The 27051-nt window shown below is 43.1% G+C and overlaps 1 protein-coding gene across 1 annotated transcript in view; it reads left to right on the forward strand.

The window, feature by feature from the left end:
* Positions 1-813: 813 nt before the first annotated feature.
* Positions 814-27051, forward strand: part of GNA14 (G protein subunit alpha 14) — a 185552-nt gene continuing 159314 nt past the window's right edge. Inside the window, exon 1 of the mRNA XM_055310579.1 lies at positions 814-1390. Coding sequence (XP_055166554.1) covers positions 1267-1390 — 124 coding nt within the window. The 5' untranslated portion in view covers positions 814-1266. The remainder of the gene's footprint in view (positions 1391-27051) is intronic.

A 27051-nucleotide genomic window follows, 5' to 3' on the forward strand; every position in this document is an offset into this window, starting at 1 on the left:
TCAGGGCTGGGGCACGAACGAGCCAGGTGCTGCTGCAAACGTGTCAGCCAGCCCTCTCTCTACAAAGCAGGAGTCATTCCCCTCACAAAATGCAAAGTAGCCAGCCGTGTCCCATTTCCCCATCCCCAGCCGTCCTCACCAGGTGCTCCGACGGAGGGGCCGGGAGGATATTTACTCTCTGCTCAGGCGTGCTCCTATTTAATTGAACCCAGCGGCAGCTGCCTCCGTGAGCGCGGTGCCTGCGGGGTCAGGCTGCCCAGCGGACCAACCGCTTAGGCCAAACCCGAGCTGGGCTGAGGCATCCGGGAAGCGGAAGGAGCCCGTCTAGGAAGCCCAAGGGTGTGTGGTCGTGTCGCTCGTGTGCAAGCCTCAACTTCGGTGCAGGTGGAGAGCTCGACCTCGCCCCGGTGCTCTGCGCCCCGCCGCGGACGCTGGGCTCGGTCCCACTCTTCTTGCAGCTGGCAGGAGCGGAGGCCCAAGTTGGCGAAACTCGCTCACCTGTCGGAGCCCGCACCTGGGCAGGAAGCGGGGCCCTGCGGCCGGGGCGCGCTGGTTACCGCAACCTCCGCCGGCCGCCCTCCCGGTGCAAGGACCACACTGCCAGGGAGGCAGGTGTGGGGGCCACTCCCAGAAACTCCAGGCCTCTGCCCCCCAGCTCCTTGCTGCCCCCAGGCACCCTCGGTTTGGCGCACCCCGAAGGCCAACTGGGGTAGACGCCAGGGCTGCAGGTCCGAGACGCTCCGCCTCCTTCTGCCACTCGAGCCACTAGCGCCAGCGGGAACCCGTGCGCTCAGTCTTCATCTGCGGCCACTTTCGGAACTTTCCAGGCAAAGACTAGCTAGGCCCTTTGCCTCCAACCGACGCCGTGCCTGCCGCCCGCCTGGGACCCCACCAGGGCCGGGAGATCCCGCTCTCCCCCCCGCCCCACCGCCGGGCACCGACGCCCCAACTTTTTACGCGCGGTCTGCGCCGCACGACTGGCTGTCGGGCTCCTGTCCTAAGGGGCGTGCGCATCTTCCGCGTGCCGGCCGCGCCGCGTCCTCTCGGCTGGCCGCCCTGCTCCCGGGACCCGCTGAGGGGCTGGTGTGAGCCAGGATCGGCCGGGCCCTCGCCTGTTGCCAGCGCTCCGAGTCCATCCTCGGGGAGGGGCCCGAGTCTCCAAAAGTCAGGGCAGCCCTGTCCTTTTCCTTCCGCACGCGGGCGCGTGTGGCGGGTCGGCGGGGCGACCGCCGGCGGAGGAGCGGGGCGCCGTCGGTGCAGCGCGCCATGGCGGGCTGCTGCTGCTTGTCTGCCGAGGAGAAGGAGTCGCAGCGCATCAGCGCCGAGATCGAGCGGCAGCTTCGCCGCGACAAGAAGGACGCGCGCCGCGAGTTCAAGCTGCTGCTGCTGGGTGAGTGGCTGCGACTCCGCGGCCCCGCTTCCCGCGCTCGGGTCCTTCTTGCCCCCTGGGGGCCCGCGGGCCGGTCCCTCGGGGGCCTTACGCGCTCTCCAGTTGGGCGACTTTAGAAGGCACCCTTCCCTACCCCCAAACAGACGAGACGTAGCCTGCGATCAGGTCTGGCCTTGTTTGCTCCTCTCCCCCAGATCCCCTGCACCCCATCCTTCTGCCCCCAGCGCGCACGGCTTCTTCAGAGCCTGGTCTTGCACGTTGGGGCAGGTGGTGGGGAGCTGCCTGGTGAACACGCAGCTCGAGCTCTGTTTTAAAGTAGTGCGGTTGAGTGAGCGCTTACCGAGTGTGGACTGTGCTCACTTGTGCTCGCATCACTGCGCCATAACCTGGGAAGGTCGTAACCTCTCCCCATCCTGGAGAATTAAAAATGAAGGCCCCGAAGATTGGTAAATTTGCTTTCGCGAAAGACAAAGCAGATACCGGATCAGTAGTGGGGGGACGTCCCAGCCCTGGCCACTCACCCTGCTGTGACCTCAGTCACCTCCTTTTGGTGACTGGCCTGGCCTGGCCAGTGTTTGTAGCAGGCCCAAGCCTCCCCGCTCAGCTTCCGTCTGGGTGTGCGCCTTCCTGGAGTTCGGACTTGGTTGCCCCAGCTGCGTTGACTAGTCACTCATCTGGCTCTTAACTCTCCAAAACAGAGAAAATGTTAAGGCTTGCCCAATTTATGTCCCAGGGCAAGGATCTCACCTTTTCTGACTTTCTAGAATCCAGTTCAATCCATTTGCTATCTGAGAAATATTTACCTTTTCCTTCAGACAAGGATATTAGCAGTTAGATCTTTCTAGATAGTTCCAAGTGTTTCAACTCTTTCATCCCTTCCAGACAGGAATCTTGCCTTGTACCACTTTATTAACCTTGAATATTAGGAGTCACCCTCCCAGAAAGCTTCAAGGAAAGAAAAGTTGATCTAGTTAGAATAAAATGGAGAAAGCTTTTCATCAATATTGGCTACAGGCCTGGGCAAAGGAACCGTTTTTACATTTATTCCCCACCGGGATTTAAAGGGTGTATATGGGGATGTCTGGCCTTCACCAGGCTGTGTGTCTCCCCACTGGGCTAAGTGTCTGCAGGTGGGGGGACTGCCCACCCAGAATACATGTTGTCCCCTCCCAGACTCCCATGGATTCCTGGCCCCAAGCCTGCTTCCAAGGCCTCTGCAAACGGGGGAGGGGGCAGACCTCATCCCTGAGGAGTGGCCAAAGGGCAGCTATGGTGAGGTGATGGAAGAGCTTGGAAATGTGGACTGAGGATCTGCAGGTGTGCCCCAAGGCCTCCCTGAGGGAAGAGGGAGCCTGGGTTGGGGAGGGAAGAGATCGTGTCCATTGGCAGGGCTGTTGAAACAACCTGTGTCTGGCCCAGAACCCCCAGGGGTCTGCAAATTCTAAATTGTGCCTGGCCTTCCAGGTTGTTGGAACGCTACCTTTGTCAAGGGAGCAGGATTATGTGACAGTTGGCTAGGTTGATGACCTCCTTTAAGCAATTATGTGGGCCTCCATTTGTACTCTTGCCCCAGGCCCCACAAATGATGGGAGTGGGCCTGGCTTTGGTTGCACACTTTTTCTTTTCAAAGGCAGTCTGTACCTTCTTTCATTGTGGCGTATGTTGATTTGTGCCAGTGTATGAGGTACAGTGTCTGGAACACACCGGGAGCTTGACAAAGGTGGTATGGCTCAGTGTGCAGCCAACCTGGAGAACAAGCCTACTTTCTGGGAGTAAAATGCTTATATTTACACACAAAGTAAGGGAGAAATGTTTGTAAGGTAAATTGTTTGCCCTGGAGGTCATGTTTAATACCAGCGACTAGATCTGCGTCTTTGCCTCCCCCAGGCCTTTGCCCAAACCCTCTTCCTGCACCCTCCAGGCACTGCCTCATCTCCCAGGATCCCCATTTTCATTGTGTACCGCTGTGACTAGCATACTGGCTCAGTGCTACTTAAAAACCAAAGAAACAGTTGCCAAACCACGTAGAGCTGTCAGGAACCCCTAGGAAGGTAAGGGAGCCTGGCCCACTTCCATTTCTCCCCAAGATTAAAGAGGAGGCAGTGACCTCAAAGATAAAGGAAACAGGACATGGGGCAGCCCCGGTGGCACAGCGGATTAGCACTGCTTGCAGCCTAGGGCCTGATCCTGTAGACCCTGGAGTCCCACGTCAGGCTCTCTGCATGGTGCCTGCTTCTCCCTCTGCTTGTGTCTCTGCCTCTCTCTCTCTTTCTGTGTCTCTATGAATAAATAAATAATCTTAAAAAAAAAAAAAAAGGAATCAGGACATGGTATATGCTGTTTTGTCCCAAGTTGTGCAGTCTGAGTGCAAAATTCACCTGAGTCTCCATAATGGATGAATTAGATAATCTGCTCAGATGCCTCCGGTGAAAACTCCACTTTGCGAATGGGAGTTAAGCATCCTGTGTGGAGTGTGGAATGACTTGAAAAGCCACCAACTCTTTCACAGGAAGCATGATTTTTGCAACAAAATAATTTGAGGAGGTTTCTGAAGTGCATTCAATAGAGCAGTATCCTGTTTACACTTAATAAAAGCACAGGTCAGTGTCCGCAGGGAAAGATAAAAGCTGCTATCTGGTTTGGGCTAGTAATTGCAAGATGTCAGTGTGATGCCTTTAGCTGAAGGAGATTGGGTGGGGGGGAGGGGGAGGCGGAGAATAAAGATGATTGAATTTAGTAGAAAGAAATTCCTTATCAGTTCCTCAGATAAAAATAGGACCAAAAGGAGTTCTGCTGAGAACCCTGGTGAGTACTATTCAGTGCAGGAAGAAAGTGTTTGGACAGTAGCAATTAAATGGGATCTTTATTTTTAATATTAAATGAGGTTTAGTGAAGTGTTGCTGGTTAATAGAGTTGAGTGTTTCCAGAAACTGATGGCTTAATTTTGGATGCAGGCCTCATGTTGGAACTGTCTGGAAGGAATGTATACTAGGGAATTGGTATTTAATTTATGCTGACATAGGGATTAAAAATGTAAGCTCTGAGACCAGACTACCTGGGTTCAAACCCTGGTTGTACCCTTTTTTAGCCATTGTCTAGCTTCACTTGGGTTTGTCTGGTAGTGGTGTCAGCTATATTCACTCGATTTTTGAGTATTTTTAGCCAACAGTGAGGTGTTATTTTCTATTTTAGTTGATCAGTTGCAGGTTGCATAGCAGTTTGTCTAAAATGTCTTAGTAGTGCTTTAACAGTAATGTTTTACTTCGAATTTCCCTTATTTTCTGAGCCATAAGAGATTTCAGAGTCTCTCTTCCTACTTACATCGAAATAGGTGAAGATGTGAGTTCCCTAAAATCCTATTGCATCGGTTATAGCAAAATCTCACTTGGAGACTAATTATCATGTTCCTAGGCTGGAAATCTATTAGAGGAAATAATGTAAGGAGGGTGGTTTTCTCAGAAAATGACAAAATTTTAGCTCTATGAAGAGGAAAAGGAGTGAGATGGTTAAGTATGCCTCGCTCCTTTATTCTTCACTTGGTTCAATCCAACACTTCCCAAGTGCCAGGCACTGCTCAGTGCCAGGGATCTTTTGTAGGTGAAGTACTAAATTGGAGGTGTTTGTTCACAAGTCCTTGGGGGCGGGGGGAGGACGCCTGGGTGACTCAGTGGTTGACCATCTGCCTTCAGCTCAGGATCCTGGAATGCAGATAGAGTCCCACATCAGGCTCCCTGCATGGGGCCTGCTTTTCTCTGTGCCTCTGTCTCTGCCCCTCTCTCTCTCTCTCTCTCTGTGTCTCTCATGAATAAATGAAATATTTTTTAAAAAGCCCTTCGAGGAGGCAAATTTTCATTGAGCTTCTTCTTGGCTTTTTATGTGAATATTGTGTTCACTACAAAATAGATGTTAATATAAAAATGCTTCATTTTTGGTCCCATAATGTGCTTCAGAATAGGGGACTGTGTGACTTCATCTGTGGCTTATGTTCATTCTGGCTGGAGTAAACTAACCTCACTAGGTAGTCTGCTTCCGTCCATGACACAGCAGTTCTGAAGACATCTCAAGAAGCTCTTCCTTTCGCCTTTAATACAGAGCCTTTTCATTTTTTAAAAAAATATTTATTTATTTATTCACAGAGAGAGAGGGAGGGAGGGAGAGGCAGAGACACAGGCTCCATGCAGGGAGCCCGACGTGGGACTCGATTCCAGGTCTCCAGGATCACACCCCGGGCTGCAGGCGGTGCTAAACTGCTGTGCCACCAGGGCTGCCCCTACAGAGCCTTTTCAAACCATGGACTTTCACCCTTTGTACATCTTCAAATAAAGTATGTTGAGGTATAATTTATATCCAATGTAGAACTCTGGATATATGATGTTGTGTCCTCTGAAAGTCCTCTCTGGAGGCATACCATGTCCATCTGCCCCTCATTGGTGATGTTAAATTCAGTCACTTTTCAAGATGCTGCATGTTGTCTCTACTGCCTAACAGTTTTGTAGGGAGACACTTTTTAAGGCTAGGCAAATATCCTGCTCCTCACCAAGCTATGCTTCTAAATTTAGTAGCCATTGATAATTCCTGATCACATGTATACCATGATGGCTACAAAATGATTTTCCAAGTCCTGCACTCTCCACATTTACCATTTGGCACTGGATAATTTACATGAAAGAGCCTTCCTATCACCCCTATTTAATATCAGTACATATTCATGATTCATTGTCTTTTACTTCATCACTGTGCATAACTGTTTTGACACTCAAATTGTACTTCCTTTGTGCGATGAGACACCCTTAAGGCAGGTTCTTGTGCCACTGCAACATGCTGCATCAGTTTTTTTGAATACTTTCTTATTCTGGCATAAAGATGAGCCTGGAGCTTCAGTGACCACCCTTCCCAGATGGGAAGTCAGCCATTTCTCTACAGGGCCTTGGTTACTTTTGGTGGCAAATAGCACCCTTTAGGATGTTTAGGGCCCTGGAAACAAAGATAGCAAATACACAATTCAAATCACTCACCAATATCTATGTATCTGAAGAACCACATTCCTCAAGGCATGGAGTTGGAGGATGAACATCTTGAGCCTGTAATGCTGTGAGCAAATATGAAAAAAATCTGACAGTGGAGCAATATAAAAAAAAAAGTCTTAACCCTCAAAGGGTCCCCCCTCCCCCTTAAGAGATGCCTTATGTTTTATAAAAACCTTTTCTTTTCCGGTGACACCTGAATTAAAGTTTTCTTGTAAGAACACCCATGTGTGGGAGTTGCAGGGAGGTGGGTAGCTAAATGGAGAAAGCAGAGAGGGATTTTTAATCAGTCAGTGTAGCAAGGCTATTAAACTACCAAGGACAAAGATTGAAATTCAGGCATAAAGGGGACTTTACTGGAAGAATTATCACCATGATGTCTCATGAATTGGAAAGAAATGAATAATAAAGACAGGAAAAGCCCAAATACCAGAGTGTTTCTGAGGCTCTTCTACGGGGTCCAGCCTTCAGCATGGGTTGGCTCCATTTTCTTCCAAGCTCAAGAGCTCTCTGAACCTTTCTTGTCCTGGTTAAAGCCTAAGATCTTGATGTGACATGAAGGTACGCTCCTGGACCCATCGATTCTGGCCAGGAGCAGTAAATCAAGATGTGCTCTGTCATCTGAGTATTGATGGCCTGGAGTGGGGCTCTGTAATGGTCAAGCAGCCCTTGCTGCAAATACTGTCAAAGGAATCAAAGTGTACTGACAGAAATCCAAGGGCTCTAAAGGTGGAAGGCACTACAGGAGTCTTTGCGGGAGCCCTAATTTAGATTAGGATCAATTGTCTTTCTGCTGATGGGTAAATTAATGGGTTGTCATGTCAGCCGGGGTTCTTAGCTACAAGCCATTTATTGGAGAAGAAGAATTTATTGGAGGAGAAGGAGGAAGTTCACAGAACCGATGGGAATTGGACAGCAGGCTCAGCCAGAAGGGCATGACCCAAGGGAGTTTTGACACTGCCATCAGTCTACACTGCCCAGCATACAGCCAGGGACTCCAATAGCAGTTGAGGCTTCACTGGACACTTAACCTCCACAGCAGTGCGGTAAATCATCTGTGACCATCTCCTATATCATGTGTCACTTTGTAAACCTCAAGCCATCTGTTTGTGCTCAGCTTCCAGGGAGCTGGGGGACAGGCAGCATGGCATGATGGTAAGGATGTGTTCTCTGGAGCCAGTCTTCCTGGGTTTAAAAATCTAGGCGAGTATGTCCCATTGGGCTGCCAATACCCTGTCTGGGCTAAGGCCACTTGCCTTCCATTTTGAGGTCACTGGTAGAAGTAACATGTTCTTGGAAGGACACCTGGATAGGAGGGTCAAAATCAGGCTCTGTTGAAGCCTCTGCTGAAGGCTCTGCTGGTGCCTCTTTTCAGAGAGCAGGGTCCTGATATGTGGCTGTAACTTACAATCATGAAATGAGCAGCATGTTAAGACTTGAATTGCCTTTTTTTTTTGGGGGGGGGGTTGGAGAAGGCTCTGAGTATTGGATATATAACCATGAAGAAGATATTCTCTCTCAACCTCACGGTCCTCACCGGGAAAATGAAAGGTTTGGATTAGGTGACCCCTGATATCTTTCCAGTTCCACCATCAAATACCTTATACCAGTGGTTCTCAAACTCTGTTTCCAGGAGCATCAGCACCTCCCAAAAACTTGTGAGAAATGCAAACTCTCAGTTTCCATCATGGCCCTCTCAATCAAGTTCAAGAGTGGGGCCAGCAATCTGTATGTTAATAAGCCCTCCAGACAGTCCTGATACATGCTCAGGTGTGAGAACCTCTCTTATAACATTGGTCTGGCACAGAACTAACCAGCTTCTGATTGTCTGCACCTCTAGGCTCTAAGGCAGATACTCTTATTTTTCAGCAAATATCCAGGAGGCCCCTGAGACTGACCTGCCTAGGGGATGATTTCTTTCTTGAAGTTGAATAAATTGTTCTCTCATCAACTTGATGAACGGTGTTCAGAGTTAGGTAATTTGTATGGTTATTTAGCATTTGTCCCCATGTGCCAGGTTGGTGGACAAGGAGCAAGCACATGTGTATGTTTACCTCAGTAAGAGTCCTTATAAAAACAAGTGTTCTTATTTTTTAAAAAAGATTTAATTATTCATGAGAGACAGAGACACAGAGGGAGAAGCAGGCTTCTCATAGGGAGCCCGATGTGGGGCTCAATCCCGGGATTCTGGGATCACACCCTGAGCTGAGGGCAGACTCTCAACTGCTGAGCCACTCAGGTGTCCCTGAGTATTCCCATTTATATGAAACCTTATGATTTGATGTACTACTCAAAAAGAGGTGTTTCTATAAACTGCAGTGGCCTATGGCTAATACCCAGAAAGTAGTTACTTTCTACCATGGACTTAGTGGTGTAAAGGAAGCATATTCTAGTAAGAGCTGCTATATATCTGTCTTCTCTTTGAAAAATCACATGGAACAGTGGCTGATATTTCCAACCAAAGGGTATTACTCTTGATTGTTTAAAAAAAAATTTAAGTAACTGATGCCCATATTTTGTACTTTTAAAAAATGAATAATAGGAAAAGAGAACATTTATTATTTTGCCTGAAAGGTATCTTCTGGATTGTTGGTCCATTGTCAATGACCCACAGATTGATTAACCATGCTGCTGCTCTCTTGACTCTGCTGTGAATAACACCTTCATTTTGAGTGACTCATTCCCTGAATTTTTGTTTCTAGTACTCAGCTAATGTGTAATTGAGAAATACAGCAATTATATTACTCAGCAGTATCAGATAAATGAAGATGATAAATCATGTGTAGAATCCTTGTCTAATCTACATAGTGTGTATTTCATAAATGGATGTCTGCAACTGACTGGAAAAACTTGAGCTCATCTCTAACTACAGAGTTTGAGAAACAGAAGTGCGAACTTGCATTTTATGAATGGAGTAGAAAAGGTCCAGAGGAGTGAAGAGACTCAGCAGATGTCACGAGGCTTGGTGACTAGTAACTAAATGGCAAAAAGCCAAGGCTAGGAGTCCAGTCTTAGTTGCCAACTCATTCTTTTTCATAGGTCAGTCTGAGTTCTTTTGTTGAATTTCTTACTTTCTAAGGCAACATTGATTCTAAGACGTGTCATTGATTTGAAAACAGCTTTTCAGGAAAGCAAACACCATAATAAATGCAGACATCAGTGCAAAGGCATCTCGACCTTAAAAATGTTAATTTGTGTGCCAATAAGTCTTGGAATCAAAGATTTAAAGGCTATTTTTTTTCCTTTTTTCCTCTCTAATCAGATAGTACAAATTTAAAACAAAGCTGAAGTACTCCAGTTACTGACGTGGAATTGAATTCATGAAACCAGTATAAGTGCTGAAATTAAAAAAGAAATTTCTGTGTATTGCCATCATCCCACTTCTTTCTATTTCAAGTAAAACTTGAAAAAAGTTGTTTCCTGGATTAGTGGGGCTATTAGATATAAAGAAGGTTAAGGAAAAAAATGAAAGCTACCAAACGTTGTGAGAGTTCCAGTGACTGAGTGATGATAGAGACATGATTCAGTCTGGGAAGAGTTTTACACGAGACCTTTAACTCCATGGAAGTTTATTCACTGCTGACCGCCTGCTCCCCCACTTCCCCACCCCAGTGCTGAGTACAGACCTTAGCTTAATTACTGGTTGAATAAATCTGTATGTCTCTTTCTCTCCATGAACTAGAGGATGGGTAGGATGAAGAATTCCTTATAGTAGCTGGAGGTCTCTATTGTTTGAGGTACTTTAGAAACATTCATGGAAGTAAGACTGGCAGGGGTTGAATCTTGAAGAAAAACAAAGTAGAAAATTTCAGAATTGATTTTTTTTTTTTACATGTCCAATATCTTAGCTACCTACTCATGTTGAACATTTATGCCTAGAATAGTGGTGTCAAAATATGGAAATCAAGCCCAAAATATGGAAATCAATCCTGGAATGAAATATATTAGTAAAATAAATTCCTTGTAGTTCCATAAGGACTTTTCCTAATAACTACATAAGATTTTGATAGGTAACTGGAACTATAGTTGGGAAATTTATTAGTTTTTCTTCTCTATTGCTTTATTCTGAAATACTTTAAAAAATCCTAACTCATCATAGCTTCCATGTAACTTTTCTAAACAGGTGGTAGATCTGCCTATATAAAAATAAAAGAATTAGGCCTTATGATTTTAGAGGCTTATCTCATACTTAATTTTATCAATAAGAAATTTCAAAGCTCTAAAAAGAGAATTAGTCATTATAAGGACTTAAATCTTCTGAAGCTTAAGACCCAGTTTGGTGTGTTAGGAGCCTGAGCAAATCTCATAGAAATTTACCTCTTTCTGTGCAGGTAACAGAAATAATCATCTTATATTGCCCTAAGTGGGGATGTTTGAAGTGGCAAGGCATGATGTGCTCCACATATATTACGTTTATTGATATAAGCCTTTGAAATTGGTGTTATCATTTAAATCAGTGGCTTAAAAATTTTAGGATTTTGAGTTTGTTTTAAAAAAAATTTGAGGGCAACCCTGGTGGCTCAGTGGTTTAGCGCCACCTTCAGCCCAGGGCCTGATCCTGGAGACCTGGGATGGAGTCCCATGTCAGGCTCCCTCCCTGGAACCTGCTTCTCCCTCTGCCTGTGTCTCTGCGTGTGTCTCTCTCTCTCTCTCTCTCTCTCTCTGTCTCTCATGAATAAATAAAATCTTTTAAAAAATAAAAAAAATTTGAGAAAGTTAACAAAACTTGCCAAGTAAGGATGTTAAAAATATTGTAGCATACTCACCTAAAAAACCACTTAAAAAGTGCCATTAGGGCAGCCCTGGTGGCTCAGCAGTTTAGCGTCACCTTTGGCCCAGGGCCTAATCCTGGAGACCCAGAATCGAGTCCCATGTTGGGCTCCCTGCATGGAACCTGCTTCTCCCTCTGCCTGTGTCTCTGGCTGTGTGTGTGTGTGTGTGTGTGTGTCTAATGAATAAATAAATAAAATCTAAAAATAATAAAATAAAAAGTGCCATTAGACACTGTTAAATCATTTCTTCATATATCAAAAATGGAACTCCTTGAACGAAATGGAAAGGTCTTCCTTTTCTCTCCCTGATTCATGCAGTCCTACCTGTCTATATCTCAATAAATGGTATAAATGGTACCACTTACCACTCCGGTGCCCGAGACAGAATCCTGAGAGTCTTCCTTGATTTTTTTTTTTTTTTTTTTGCTGCATCTAACACTAGAAATGAAATAATAATAATAAAGTTAATATTTGTTCATCCAGTCTTCCTTCTAGACACTTGAAATGAATGATTGCATTTATTCCTCACCATGCTTTGAGGTACAATTAGTATTATCTTTTCATTCTACAGATGGGGCAACTCAGGCCCTAAAATAAAGTTCACTGGCCGGACAGAGCCAGGGTTTTGAATCCAGGGAGTCTGACTCTGGAGCCCTGGTTCTTTTTTTTTTTTTTTGGAGCCCTGGTTCTTAATCAGAGTCCTGCTTCTATCTTCTAGAGCCAACGCCTCACCAAAATCTACTCCAAAAGGCCCAAGCTCTAATGTTATTTCTTGGAATTTTCTTTGCAACATCTCTTGTCCAAATTCACCAACCTCTCCCTCACCCAGAGTCCATTCTCCACGCTGCTGCCAAAGTGACCTTGTAAAAATATAAATTAGATTACAGTTTTCCTGCACAAAATTTTTCTATGTCTTTTCTTTGACATTGGGTGCAAATCTAAAACCTGTGCATGGTGTGTGTGACACCCTTTGTTCCCTGCCCCCTCTGTGCCATTATTCCCTGTGATCACTCACTCCTACCTGTGAGACTTTCTTTCAGGAACGTCAGTGGCCCAACCTCCTCCTCAGGCCTCAGTACATGCTCATCTACCCACCTCCAACATGAGATCTTCATAGTCTTCTAGCTAACTGCTACTTATTTTCAGAATGCTTCTTAATATTCCTTTCTCCCGGAAGCCTTCACTGACTCTGATCCAAATTAGTTCTCCTAAAATATTCTTCCATAGCCTATTCTATATTTTTTACTTGAGATTTTTCTTGTTTCTTGAGGTAGGCCTATATTGCTATAAGCTTCCCTTTTAGATCTGCTTTTGCTTCATCCCAAAGATTTTGGATTGTTGATTCGTTTTCATTAGTCTTGGTCTTTTTGAATTTCTTTTTTGATTTCTTGGTTGACCCATTCATTGTTTAGTAGCATAGTGTGTAGCCTCCATGTATTTGTGTTCTTTCCAGATTTTTTTTTTTTTTTTTGTATTTCTAGTTTCATACCTTTGTGGTCAGAAAAAAAATGCATGATAGGATTTCAGTCTTCTTGGATTTGTTGAGACTTGTTTTGTGGTCTAGTATGATATATCCTGGAGAAGGTGCCATGTGCACTTTAAAAGAATGTGTATTCTGTTATTTTTGGTTGGAGTGTTGTGTATAGATTTGTTATGCCCATCTGGTCTAATGTGTCATTCAAAGGCACTGTTTCCTTGTTGATTTTTCTATCTGGATGATCTATCCATTGACTAAGTTGGGTTTGAAAGTCCCCTACTATTATTGTATTACTGTTAATTGTTTCCTTTGTGTTTGTTAACAGTTCTTTTATGTATTTAGGCGCTCCACTGTTGGGTGCTTAAAATTGTTATATCCCTTTAACGTTGTTGTTCCCTTTATCATTCTGTAGTCTCCTTCTCTGCTTCTCCTACAGTCTTTGTTTTAAAGTCTATTTCATCTGATACAAGTATTGCTACCCCAGCTTCCTTGTTTTCATTTGCATGATAAATGTTTTTCCATCTCTTCACTTTAAATCTGCATGTCTTTAGGTCTGAAGTGAGTCTCCTATTGGCAGCATATAAATGAGTCTTGCTTTTTTTTATCCATTCAGTCTTCCTGTATTTTTTGATCAGAGAATTTAGTCTATTAAGATTCAAATTCAAAAAAAAAAAAGATTCAAATTCATTGACAGGCATGTACTTATTGCTATTTTGTTACTTGTTCTGTGGTTGTTTTTACAGTTCTATTCCTTTTTTCTTGTCCTCTCTTCCTTTGTGGCTTGATGGCTACCTTTAGTGTTAGGTTTGGATTCCTTTCTCTTTATTTTTTTGTCTGTATCTATTATAGACTTTTGACTTGTAGTTGCCACCAAGTTCATATATAACATCTTCACTTATGGCAGTCTATGTTAAGTTGATGATCACTTAAATTTGAATCCATTTTAAAAGCACTGAAATCTTTACTCCTTCCCTTCATTTTATACATTTGTTCTATTTTACATCCTTTTGTGAATCCCTTGATTGATTTTTATAAATACAATTGATTTTTAATGCTTCTGTGTTTTAAACTCCATATTGGTTTTATAAGTGATTAATCTACTACCTTTATTATATGTTTGCATTTACCTATGAAATTTTTTTTCATAGTTTTCCTACTTCCAGTTCTGGCCTCTTCTTTCCCCTTAAAGGGTTCCCTCTAAAATTTCTTATAGCTCTGGTAGTGATGAAGTCCTTTAACTTTTGTTTGGTTGGGAAGCTCTTTATCTCTCTTTCTATTCTGAATGATAGTTTTGCCAGGTAGAATATTTGTGGTTGCATTTTTTTGTTTCCTTTCAGCACTTTGCAGGCGAGAAGGGAGTAGCATGATTCATGCAGTCAGTCTCTGCTGATAAATCAGCTGAGAGCCTTAAGGGGTTTCCCATGTACATAACTGCTTTCTTTCACCGCTTTTCAAATTCTTTTTATCATTACTTTTTTAGTTATTATGCATATTGGTGTGCATCTCCTTGCATTAATCTTCTTAGGGACTTTTCATACTTTCTGGATCTGGATGTCTGTTTTATTCTCTAAAAGTATAGATGTTTTCAGTGATTAAAAATAAATTTCAAATAAATTTTCTGCCCCCTTTTCTCATTCTCCTTCTGGGATCCCTATAATACAAATTATTATGCCTGATGATGCTGAGTTGCCTTAACCTATTCTCATTTTTATTCCCTTTTTTTTGGCTATTTAGTTTGGTTGCTTTCCATTACTCCGTCTTCCAGATCACTGATCCATTCTTCTGCATCTCATAATGTGCTCTTGATTCTCTCTAGTGTGTTTTTAAATTTCAGTTACTGAGTTCTTCATCTCTGAATGATTCCTTTTTATATTTTTAAACTTTCTGTTGAAGATTTCACAGAGATCCTCCGCTCTTAAGTCCAGTGAGTATCTTTTTTTTTTTTTAAATATTTTATTTATTTATTCATGAGAGATGGACAGAGAGAGAGAGAGAGAGGCAGAGACACAGGCAGAGGAAGAAGCAGGTTCCATGCAGGGAGCCTGCCATGGGACTCGATCCTGGGTCTCCAGGATCACACCCTGGGCTGAAGGTGGCGCTAAACCGCTGAGCCACCCAGGCTGCCCTAGTGAGTATCTTTATAAGCATGATTTTGAATTTTTTTTGTCAGGCATGTTGCTTATCTCTGTTTCATTTAGATCTTTTCCTAGGGTATTTTTATCCTATTCTTCCATTTGGGACATCTCTCTCTGTCTCATCATTTTGTGTCTCCATGTTTCTATGTTCTGAAGGTCAGCAACATCTCCTGATCTTGAAAGTAGTGGCCTTATGATAAAGAGGTCCTCGGTGCTCTGTAGTGCAGTGTCCCCTGCTCACCAGCACCAGGTGTGCCAGGGTATCTGCTACGTGGATTATATGTGCCCTACTGTTGTGGCTGAGCAGTGTTTACCTTCAGTCCAGTCAGCTGCAATGACCTCCTTTGCCTACTCTCTGGGCACTGGGCATGATTGGTCCCCGAGCTATTGAGGAGTCTGTTTGAGGCTACTTCAGGCTTGTAGGTGGGTGGTGTCAGCAGTCAGGCTACCTGTTTGCCCTCTATCTGTTGTAGTTACATACACACTGAATGGCAGGGCACTCTCTGTGTGCACGCCCCCCCCCCCCCAAGGGCTTGCCTTTGTGGTAGTGTGGCAGTCATCAATCATAACGGTGTGCTGGTGTGTGCGGTAATCTCCCCCGTCACTTTAGGGCAGTATGCACTCTGAAGTGGTGCTAGTCCCATCCAGGGCTGCTTGCAGAGTATGTTGGGGCAGGAGCTGCTTTGGAGGAATGCTGCCAAGTGGGGCAGGTTGGATGGGCAGGCCTGAGGAGGAAAGCAGGGGCAAGGCACGGGGTCCTAGAAAGATAGGTGGAGAGTGTTTGCACTGGTTCCTGCAGGTGTCTGGCTGTGCTGGCTTGGGGAGGGGAGAAGAAACAGTGCTCCACAGCACTGAGGTTTTTAGAGAAGTCTTCTGAAGAGCCCTGGCCCTCTAGGGCACTTCCTGAGATTACAGAATAAATCTCTTTCACATATGCCCCAGGCACTTTTCAAACTGCTGCTTCTATGCTGTCTCTCAGCAGGGTTATTTGCTCCGCTGGTTCTTTAAGGGCAGGAACCCAGTTTCTTACTACCCTCTGGCTCTCCTGGAGTTAAACCCTGCTGACTTTCAAAGTTACCTGAAGTTAAGCCCCACTGATTTTTAAAAGCTCGCAGAGTTAAGCCCCAGTGATTTTCAAAACCAAATATTCTGGGGACTTGTCTTCCCTGCGTGGGTCCTCTGGGCCTGGGGCACCTGGGGTACACCTGATTCTTGCACTTCTCCCTGCTTGCAGTGTTCCTCCCATTTGGTTTTATTTTATTTTATTTTATTTATTTGTTTTATTTATTTGTTTTATTTATTTATTTTATTTATTTATTTTATTTTATTTATTTTATTTATTTTTATTTTTTTATTTATTTTTATTTTTTTTATTTTTTTTATTTTATGATAGTCACATACAGAGAGAGAGAGAGAGAGAGAGAGGCAGAGACACAGGCAGAGGGAGAAGCAGGCTCCATGCACCGGGAGCCGGACGTGGGATTTGATTCTGAGTCTCCAGGATCGCGCCCTGGGCCAAAGGCAGGCGCCAAACTGCTGCGCCACCCAGGGATCCCATTCCTCCCATTTGTACTTAGCCTTGGGGGGCTGGTCCATGCCCCTTGTCCCCCTCTGCCATGCACTCTGGAAGGTCTGTTCTGCCTGCGTGCAGGCTGTTTTCCCAGTTAGCAGTGAATGGAGCTTGCAGTTACCTCCGTGTGTCTGTGGGACAAGGTGAGCTCCGGATCCTCCTACTCTGCCATCATCCTGACCTCCTCTAGGTTGCTTCTTCTTCTTCTTTTTTCTTTCTTCTTTCTTCTTTCTCCTCTTCCTCCTCCTCCTCCTCCTCCTCCTCTTCTCCCTCCCTCCCTTCCTCCTCCTCCTCCTCCCAATTTGAAACTATTTCTGATAGTATACTTCCTATCTTCCCTTCTGGTCTCTAAATCTGCTGAGCATAGGGACTATGGGGACCAGCGACTCCTCAGCATTTTGTATAGTGCCTGGGTGTTCCAGAAACATTTGCTGAAAAAAACGATATTTTGCCATGTGATATCAACACTAGCACATCAAAGAAGTGACATTTTAATCTCCAGAAGTGCCAAAGGCTTGTTCTTTGTAGAAGATAGCATTTTACGTCAAATAAACATCTATTTGTGACTGTTTGTCCTTTTTAAACCTTTACTTTAAAACTAATGAACTTTTTTTTTGCATACTGACATTGGCCTGAGGGCTGATGTTCTGGAATCAACAATTTATTGCGCATATGTTATTTGTTTCCTAAGCTTTCAGATTTATGCACAGAAGTGAATACTTGCGATATTGTTTTTTTTTTTTTTTAACTTTGTTGAAAAGAAAACCATAGGCCCCCAAATGACATCATTTATGTTAAGGCACTAAGTGAGCAAATCAAGACTTAATACCTAACTTAATTGCAGTTTCAATCCCTCTAAAAATGTAACCTGTAACCAGTCTGTGTTGGTTAACACGGGAATTTCCTGGTCAGCACTAGGAAATTCACTGATGGACCCCTTCTGCTCCTCTTATGAGGGCAACCTGGTCTAAAACAACAGAATTTTTGCTAATAATTTCCTTTTTTCCCCACTAGATGTGATGCTGTTCAGTTCACAAATCGGTTAATAAAACCAATTAGATCTTTAAAATGTATTGTGTTGGGGCAGCCTGGTGGCTCAGTGGTTTAGTGCCGCCTTCGGCCCAGGGTGTGATCCGGGAGACCTGGGGACCCAGCATGGGGCCTGCTTCTCCCCCTGCCTGTGTCTCTGCCTCTCTCTCTCTGTGCCTCTCATGAATAAATAAATAAAATCTTAAAAAAGTATTGTGTTGAATTTTTGTTAACAACTTGAACAGTGACATATTTGTAGCACAGACTGCTAGCAATCTCCTGAATATATATGTTCTTCCTCCTTCTGTGATACTGTAAATTTTATCTGGGCACAAGGACACCCAGCTAAAGATTTTTCCTTCCTTCCTTCCTTCCTTCCTTCCTTCCTTCCTTCCTTCCTTCCTTCCTTCCTTCGCAAACCAAAGCATCATTTATTCCTTTATTCCAATTTTTACTATTAAAAAAAAATCTTACCTAATTTTAACTCCCTGGATTCTGTGTGGCCTCCCACCTGCAATGGGAACTAGTTTCTTCTGTACCTAATTTGTGTTAAAGAGATTCTGTATTTTTAAAGCTCTTCCATCATGAGACTATCATTTCTTTCATTGTCCCTGGACTTTTTTTTTTAAATGATTTTATTTATTTATTCATAGAAACAGAGAGAGAGAGAGGCAGAGGCACAGGCAGAGGGAGAAGCAAGCTCCACGCAGGGAGCCTGATGTGGGACTCGATCCAGGGTCCCCAGGATCAAACCCCGGGCTGCAGGCGGCGCTAAACCGCTGTGCCACCGGGGCTGCCCCGTCCCTGGACTTTTAAGAGGAAAAATTCAGATCACAGATTCAGGAGATGGGAGAGGTGGGATCATTTCTTAATGCTTGTCTGTATTCTGCTTTTGGGTATGGTGAGTTTGAACTCATCAGTCTTATACTGTCTAATACACATTTTCCCCTCTTTCTATGGAAATGTTAAGCCATTTAAGAATGATTTTAAAAAACAAGATGAGGGATCGCTGGGTGGCGCAGCAGTTTGGCGCCTGCCTTTGGCCCAGGGCGTGATCCTGAAGACCTGGGATCGAATCCCACGTCGGGCTCCCGGTGCATGGAGCCTGCTTCTCCCTCTGCCTATGTCTCTGCCTCTCTCTCTGTGTGTGACTATCATAAATAAAAAAAAAAAACAAGATGAGGGGCCACCTGGGTAGCACAGTTGGTTAAGGATTTGACTCTTGTTTTTGGTTCAGGTCTCATGGTTATGAGAGCGAGCCCTGAGTCAGGCTCTGCACTGGGTGTAAAATATGCTTGGGATTCTCCTTCTGTCTCTCCTCTCCTCCTACCCCTGCATCCTTCCCCAGCTCATGTGCATTCTCTCTCTCTCTCTCTCTCTCTCAGAAAAATAAATACATAAATAAGTAAAAAAAAAACACAAGATGCAAAGTCTTGTGATTAAATACAAAGTCTTAATCATAAATCATGAACTACCAGAAGCTCCACAGCAGCTGCAAACCTTGCTGGTATTTGGGTTTAAATGCTGTGGCTTCTAAAATGTCTAAAGGTTGATTGAATCACTCCTTTTAATAGCTTCTCTTTGTCTTTGTCGCTGTGGAATTGTGGACCATCTGTAGGTAGCCCAGGCCTGAGAAAACTACTTGAGCTTCCCCTGACCATTTTCAAATTACCATTCATTTAAGGTCATGAGGAAGTTTTTCTTCCTTGCCTGATCATTTGTGTCAATATTAGGGGACAGACAGATGGAGAAAATAAGGAGGAAGCTCTGGTTACTTGACATAAGCTCTTGAGGATAAGACTGGATACTGAAGGCAACCTCTATCCTAATGAGGAATGGCCCCAGTGAAACTAATTTATCCTTGTAGGGGGAGTGGTGTGGAGATACCCATGCACATATACTGTGGTCACCACCAGATGATTTGAAATCAGTTAGCACTTACAAGGCAATTAGAATTTGCTGTTAGAATTAAGCCACTTCTCTCTACAATGGACTTATATCTTGGTACAAACCAGAAAATGGTCAGAGAAGTTTCATTGGCTTAAAGTACATTCATTGGTTTAAAGTGTTCATCTTGAGCATCTGATTTCTGCTTGAAGTCTTCTCCTTCTTTAAGGAGAACCATGTTGGCCAAAACAAAGGGTTTTATGTTTATTGTGATTATGAAAACTCAGTATCTTAACTTGTATTAGCTCTGCTTGAGCTATAAATAGAAATATTTCTGATTTGTGTTTTTTTCCAGAATTCTAAACATTCTTTATTAGACTTACTTCATTGCCTGCTTAATGAATTGCTTTCCCCTTAATACTTTTAAACTTTTAAGTACCTGAAAAAGCTGGATATTGTCAAAGCCTTGTGGGTGAGATGCCAAAAATCTCTGGTAGGAATCCCGGTTTGTCGTCTAATTTGTAGTGTGACCTTGGGCAAGTCACAAAATCACAGAGGCTCTTCATCCATAAAATGAGGAGGCTATACTGAGCAGTCCATAAATTCTTCTAGCTCTGAATTGCCATGGTAACTTTTCAATCATAGTGGAAGTGCTGATTACCTTGATCACTGAGGATAGACACTGTGTGTGTGTGTGTGTGTTTGTGTGTGTTGTGTGCCTCCAGCACAACTGAAGAAATAGTATCTGGTTGCTGTTTGTCTTAGTGGCAGAAAGTTCTTCATATTCCTTTGTTTTCTAACTGCTTTTGAATTTTCATGTAACATGAGACTTCACATGTACAATAATCTCAGTGTGTTAGAACAGGTTTGTCAGGGACAGAAATGTATCCCATTGGTAATCTGACTTCTAATCTAACTTCTGAGGTTAGAAGTATCTTTAGACAGAAAAAAGACTCCTAAACTAACACTATTTGTCATTAGCTAGAAGACTTCCAGGCTGCAATTTATTTTAAAGTAGAAGAGCATTTTAATAATCATAATATCAGTAAACTTAAAAACTCCTTAAAATCGTATCTGGCATATAATCAGTGTTATGTATCTCTTATGTTCATTTCATACTTGCCAGTTAGTGAGGTATGCAATAAACTTTTTTTTCCATAATACTGATGAGGAAACTGAGGTAAAGAAAGATTAAATGAGCTGTCCACAGTCACTAAGTGTGGGACTGGGATTTGATTGATCCAGACAGTTTGGTTCTAGGAATTCCTTACTCTTAACACTCTTCCCTACTGCCTGCTAAAGAACTCACTGTAGAGCATCCATGACTGGGTTAGGCATTGGAAGTAAGTCTGAATGGAAGCAGTGGTCTGGTGTGTGGTCCTATGTTCTCCATTATAGTGCAGTGTGTTTTTGGGTTAGTCCTTTAATCTCACTGAACCAGTGCTATCCAGTGGAAATATAATGTTAACTGGAAGTGTGAGACACACATGTAACTTAAAATTTCAAAGTAGTCATATTAAAAAACAAAACCAAACATAGAAAAACTGGTAAAATTAATTTTAATAATGTATTCTATTTAACCCAATATATCAATATAATTATTCAACATATAATCATTACTACTTAGAAATGAGATCTTCTATTTTTTTCATATTAAAACTATGAGATCTGATGTATATTTTACATTTAAGCACATCTCAGTTCAGATTATCCACATTTTAAGTGTTCAGTGGCCCATTTAGCTAGTGGCCACTGGATTGGATTGCACAGCTCTGAACTCTTGAGAGCTACCATAAAATGAGACCTTGGTGGGTGATGGATGGCATCTAAAATGTTAACTCTGAAATTCTAGAAATCTGTAATGAGAAGTACCTGTACCCCTTAAATGACTTGCCAGGAGATTACGTGTTTCTTCTCTGCTTAAGTAGCATGGAGAATGTACTCTAAGATAAGAATTAAAGCATCAGAAAGGCAATGTAATCTCAAAATAATGTGTGTATATCAAAGAAAGAATTTCAGCAAGTGAACATGCTCTAGTGGGTTTAGATTTTTTTTTCTTCTTCTACAAATCCCCAAGAGCTTACTGTGGGCCAGGTCCTGTTCTAGACTTCTGGGGTTCAGAAGAGAATGATTTATAGCTTCTGCCTTTATGGTGTTTATGCTGAAGTGCAACAATAAATAGATGTTGGATGATTTTAGGTTAGCAAAGTACCATGAAGAAAAAGAAAGTGGTGTAAGGAGTTGGAGAAAAGAGACTGAAGCCCTGGGAGATTAGTGGGTCTAGTTTTAATAGGAAGGCTTCTCTGAGGGGGTAACTATTGAAGGGAGATGGGGTTGAGAGAAGGGACAAGCTATATGAAGACCTGGGAAGCAGTGTACCAGGAAGTGACAGGGCAGTCTAACCTGGAAGATTGCCTGAGGTGGAAGTGGGCTCTATGGTTTTGAGAGAGAGCTAAAGGCACTGTGTTGAATTGAGTGAGAGAGGCGGTAACAGGAAGCATGGTTGGGGAAGTAGGAGTTTGGATTTCATTTTAAGTGCTGGGAAGGCCAAGGGAGAACAAAGGTTGGCAGAGGGAAGTGATTTGATTGTTTTTATGAAGAAAAACTCTGACTACTGGACAGAGAATAGACTGTGTGTAGTCAGAGTGGAAACAGGAAGACCAATCAAGGTGCTACGGGTTAGTCTAGGTCACCTGTCATGGTGACTTAGACTAGCATAGGAATTATGAAGGTTGGTTGAGTTGGTTAGATTTCATATATCTGTTGAATATAGACTTGATTGGGTGTATTGGTAGATGGCCCAGGGGTATGCAAGGACAGAATCAAAATGATCCCTGGGTTTTTGGCTTGAGTGACTGGGTCAGTAGTGATGCCATTTACCCAGATGGGTGAGAATGAGGGGAAAATGGGCTTGGCAGCAACCAGGAGGTGAGGAGTCAGGGAAGCAACAGTTCTGTTTTTAGACTTTCAGACTGATATGTTTATATAAATGTAGATAACAGGCTTGAAATTGGGGACAGGATTTATTGTCTTCATCTTAGGTATTGAGAGAGAGGACTTTGCTGTAACAAAAAGAGCAGGAAGTAGTGGGGTGCCTGGGTAGCTCAGTCAGGTAAGCATCTGACTTTTGATTTCAGCTCAGGTCGTGATCTCAGGGTTCTGAGAACTAGTCCCAAGTCAGGTTCTCTGCTGAGCATGGAACCTTCTTAAGATTCTCAGTCTCCTTCTGCCCTTCCTCTCTGCTCATGTGCACTCTCTCATGGTCGCTCCTAAACCCCTCCCCCCCCCCAAAAAAAACAAACCCCCCAAAACTGGAAGAAGAGCTATGGTTTCATCTGGGCACTGACTTCAGGATTAAGATGAGGCCTTTATGATTTTGAGCTTTGGATAATGATATAAATGACAGGCTGGGAATCATGACATAGATAAATGTTTTCCCTCTGTTGCTATAGGGTTTTGGCTCTGTGCTTGAGAAAGAGCTGTAACCAGTGCTGGTAATCAGCTGGTGAGCATAAGCATACCTGTACTAGGTATTAAACACTACTGATGTATTTCTGTGCTAATTGGTAAATAGCCATTAGCCAGAGTGCCCTCTACCCCTGCTGCTATCAACCTAGCCATCAGGGCCTCACCTCTGGAATACTCCACATCTCTCCCTACTAAGTAATGCCTTATGCTGCATTTAGCTTCCTTGGCTCTATTCCAGCCACTATAGTGGAAAGCATCTATTCTGATTGGTCAGTGCTCATGCCATATCCGTTGCTAATCTTGTGAATATCACCCATGGTTCTCCCCTTGGTAGGCCATGAACAAGCCTTTTGAAATGTGGAAGTCACCTCCTTGAATCAATCACTTGCAAAAATGCAGAATGGTGGAATCCTTGATCTCTTGTGTGAATTCTGTTTCCATTTACTTTATTCTGTGAACACTGCACATGTTTTATAGTAGCCATTGGTGAGGTTGACAAGGTCTTACATGCTTAAATTACTTGTATCCTGGCATAAATACTACACTGCCCATATTACTCTGTGACTGAGAACTATGAAATTTCAGACAGAACCTTAATTCTTTCATTCCACATTTATACCATAAAATGTGGCTCTCAGACTGAGATAGGAAATATTTGAGTTACTATAATGAAACAAAAGATCATGCTTGCTCCCTTTGACTCTGTTATCTCTTGTACTTTGGGCTTTCTCTGATAAAAAATGAAAATAAAACCAAAAGAACTGGTGATTTTTTTTAAATTTTTATTTATTTATGATAGTCACACAGAGAGAGAGAGAGAGAGGCAGAGACATAGGCAGAGGGACATAGGCAGGCTCCACGCACTGGGAGCCTGACGTGGGATTTGATCCCCGGTCTCCAGGATCGCACCCTGGGCCAAAGGCAGGCGCCAAACCGCTGCGCCACCCAGGGATCCCCGAGAACTGGTGATTCTTTACTACTTTGAAGGCTTGCATTCAAATGAAGCCTTGATTATGCTAAAATTCTTCACTCATTATTTAAATGAATATACTTATATGAATATGTAACATTAATATGCAGTAATCTGTGTAATTTCATTTTCAACCACCAACAGTGAGTTGGGATATTCTAAGTACAGACTGTATGTGATGATAGGTTGGTGAAAGCACAAAAAGACTTCTGAAATGGGGTCCGGAGAGTGTATTCCTGCTTGGTCATCTTGCTCCATCTTTTTGGAGAAGGGATGCAAACACGTACTGGTGACCTACAGTAGAAGGAACGACCTGGTGAGGGCAAAGCAGAATGAGCTGTTTCCCAAGGCTTCGGGCTTGGCCAAGTGTTCGTGGAGGTGGGAAGAACTGATCAAGATCTTGATAAATCTGTGGTACCTCTTTTTATTTATTTATTTATTTTATTTTTATTTTTATTTTTTTTAGTTTTTATTTATTTATGATAGTCACACAGAGAGAGAGAGAGGCAGAGGGAGAAGCAGGCTCCATGCACCGGGAGCCCGATGTGGGATTCGATCCTGGGTCTCCAGGATCACACCCTGGGCCAAAGGCAGGCACCAAACTGCTACGCCACCCAGGGATCCTTTTTTTTTTTTTTTTTTTTTTTTTTAAAGATTTACTTATTTATTCACAAGAGAGACACAGAGAGGGAGGCAGAGACATAGAGGGAGAAGTGGGCTCCATGCAGGAAGCCTGACGTAGGACCTCGATCCTGGGACTCCAGGATCACACCCTGAGCCAAAGGCAGACGCTCAACCGCTGAGCTATCCAGGCGTCTCAAATCTGTGGTACTTAAATAGAAAAGAAAAGGTGCTTCTGATATTCTAGAGTATTAAGAAAAAGTCCCTTAAGACAGATTTCTCATTAATGGCTTAAGAAGCATTTTTTCTTGATATCTCAATTTGGGATAATTTATGAGAGGCACTGGGAGAGTTTATTCCTAAAAAAGTTGATGTTTAATTTGGGGACCAATGGAACCAAATGTCCGGTCATATTTCTTACTGGGTACAGGTTCTGTGATAGTGCTCCAGTCACATTTGTTTCAGCAATTTGAGAACTTTATTCCATAGGCAATTGAGAACTTTTTCTGTGCCAAGAACGGCATGTACAGAGGAAAGACTGACAAATATAAGTGGATTTTTTGGTTAAATTAGACTTTTAAACCCTCTGGTCTTTCCAAGTTCGTGACCCTTTGGAGGTGGTGGCTGGCTTCTATTGATTTACAAATTTTCAACATTTACAGTAAATTATGACTATGGGAGTATTTGCAATCTACTACCCCCACCTTCCTCTGTGAGGATAATATTCTTTCTGACTAGATAGGCTGGTAGGCTCCAAATCGGGAGAATCTAGGTAGTGGATGATTCAAAGAGAATGCTAAGGAAGTGAGGAAGGCCGAGTTGATTGACAGTATGAACTGAAGTAGGGGAGAATAAAGAGGAAAAACCATGTCAGGGAGGCTTTTCTGGATGATGTGTTGAAACTAGGAGAGTTTCAAGGAATATTTTCTCTGTGTGGAAGATATGTAGAACATGATAAGGAGAGAAAATTTTGAGGATACATTCTGAAAATTAATAATTCACCTTCCTGTTGGCATTTTGTAAACATTGAGACAGAATTGGATAATTAAATCCATGTTAGTTGCCTCATTTTGGTTATTTGTGACACATCATCAAAATTGAGCTGCATGGGGCACCAGGTTTGAGGAAATATACTGGGAACACTAAGATAGGAGACTTTGACCCAGATGCCCCAAGAATGGGGGACCTAGGGCACTTAGGCTGACCTTGCGTGAGCTACAGGTGCATGGGACATATGTCTAGTGTTGGTCATTAGAATGTGGGTGGAAGTGATGTGCACTATTTCTTTATTAATTGAGATATCAGGAGAAGATGGTTTTTTAGCCATTAAAGGGAAATCGAGGAGATTATTTACAATCTCTTATTTCTACTTAGGGAAGTACCACCTATTTGGCAATAAAAAATGTAGCCCATAGTAAATCTCCTATTCAGTCCTTTTTATCGCTTTCTGTAATCCTATTTGAGGCCATTCGTTAGAGAGCAGTGCTACAAGACGAACAGTGCCCTGTGGTTTGAGTCACCACTTAGAGGAAAGCCCAACTATGACCATGTACACTGGATTTGATATATGAGTGAAAAATAAGTTTTCACTATGCTAAGTCACCAAGATCTTGGATTTTATTTGTTACTGCAACATAGCCTAGCCTACTTTAATAGTCTATTTCTAAGCAAGTGCAGCAATAACCCTTCTGCTCCTCTCACTGACTACACTGTTGGCTGCTGTTTCTTTTCTTATACTATGGGAGGAACAGCTGCTAATCTTTAATGACTGTGTTGCTCTCATCCCCAACATGTTTTCCAATTGGACTAAAAATCTTAGTGATCCTGTTTTGTTCAAAGAGAAGCTGGGGTTGGCAGGGAGTGGCACAAGGTTGGATGCATTGGGAGCTAGATAGGCAAATGATTAGTACATACCAAATTATAATGGAATTTTCCTGAAGCTAGTTCATGGCTACAAGCTACAAGCTTGGTGTAGAAATCCAAACACTACATGCTGTTTAAGGTCACCCAGAATAATCTTTCCTCGCTTTTATCTCAAATATCAGGCTGTAATGGGTGTAAGAAGAAAGAGAAATTATTCAAATTCACCACCAGCAAAAGAATGAATTCTCACTTTCATTACCTAGTCTTTGCCTCTTTCTTTTTTCTGGAGATGACATGAAAGAAAAGACTGCCAAGAGGGCAGTACAAAAGGAGGACAGTTGAAGTCAAGGGATATTCATTGTCTGAAACTTCTTCTTTCCACCTCCATGGCCAGTGTTGGGAGGCAATTTCCCATGGACCTCTCATGATTCTGCATAAGTCTTGTAAGCCAGCTACTAACTGCCCTTTTTGAGGACTTTAGTTTCAAGGATGCTGGTATAATAAACAGTCTTGAAAGATAAAGTGTCTTTCTCCAGATAAAAAGCCGATATCTATCTCACTGACCGCTATATAGGATTCAAGTTTCCCAAGCTCAGAGTTCCTCTCTTGTAATGCAGCCACAGAGCTTTTAGGTATCCATCTGGACCTGTTCACGTGGGCTCCTTGGGGATTGCGGGGCAGGAGAACTGATAAAAATTTGCCAATGCTCATGCTTTCTGTACTACAAGCAATAAAATCCATTGCTTGGACCCTGGAATATCATGTCTTCTGCCATCATCCATGAAAACTGTGGCAGCTTTAAGTAGTCAAGTCTCAGATCTTTCCTAATTCTTGACAGCCACCAT

This window comes from Nyctereutes procyonoides, unplaced genomic scaffold (assembly GCF_905146905.1).
Source record: "Nyctereutes procyonoides isolate TBG_1078 unplaced genomic scaffold, NYPRO_anot_genome, whole genome shotgun sequence".
Lineage (NCBI taxonomy): Eukaryota > Metazoa > Chordata > Mammalia > Carnivora > Canidae > Nyctereutes > Nyctereutes procyonoides.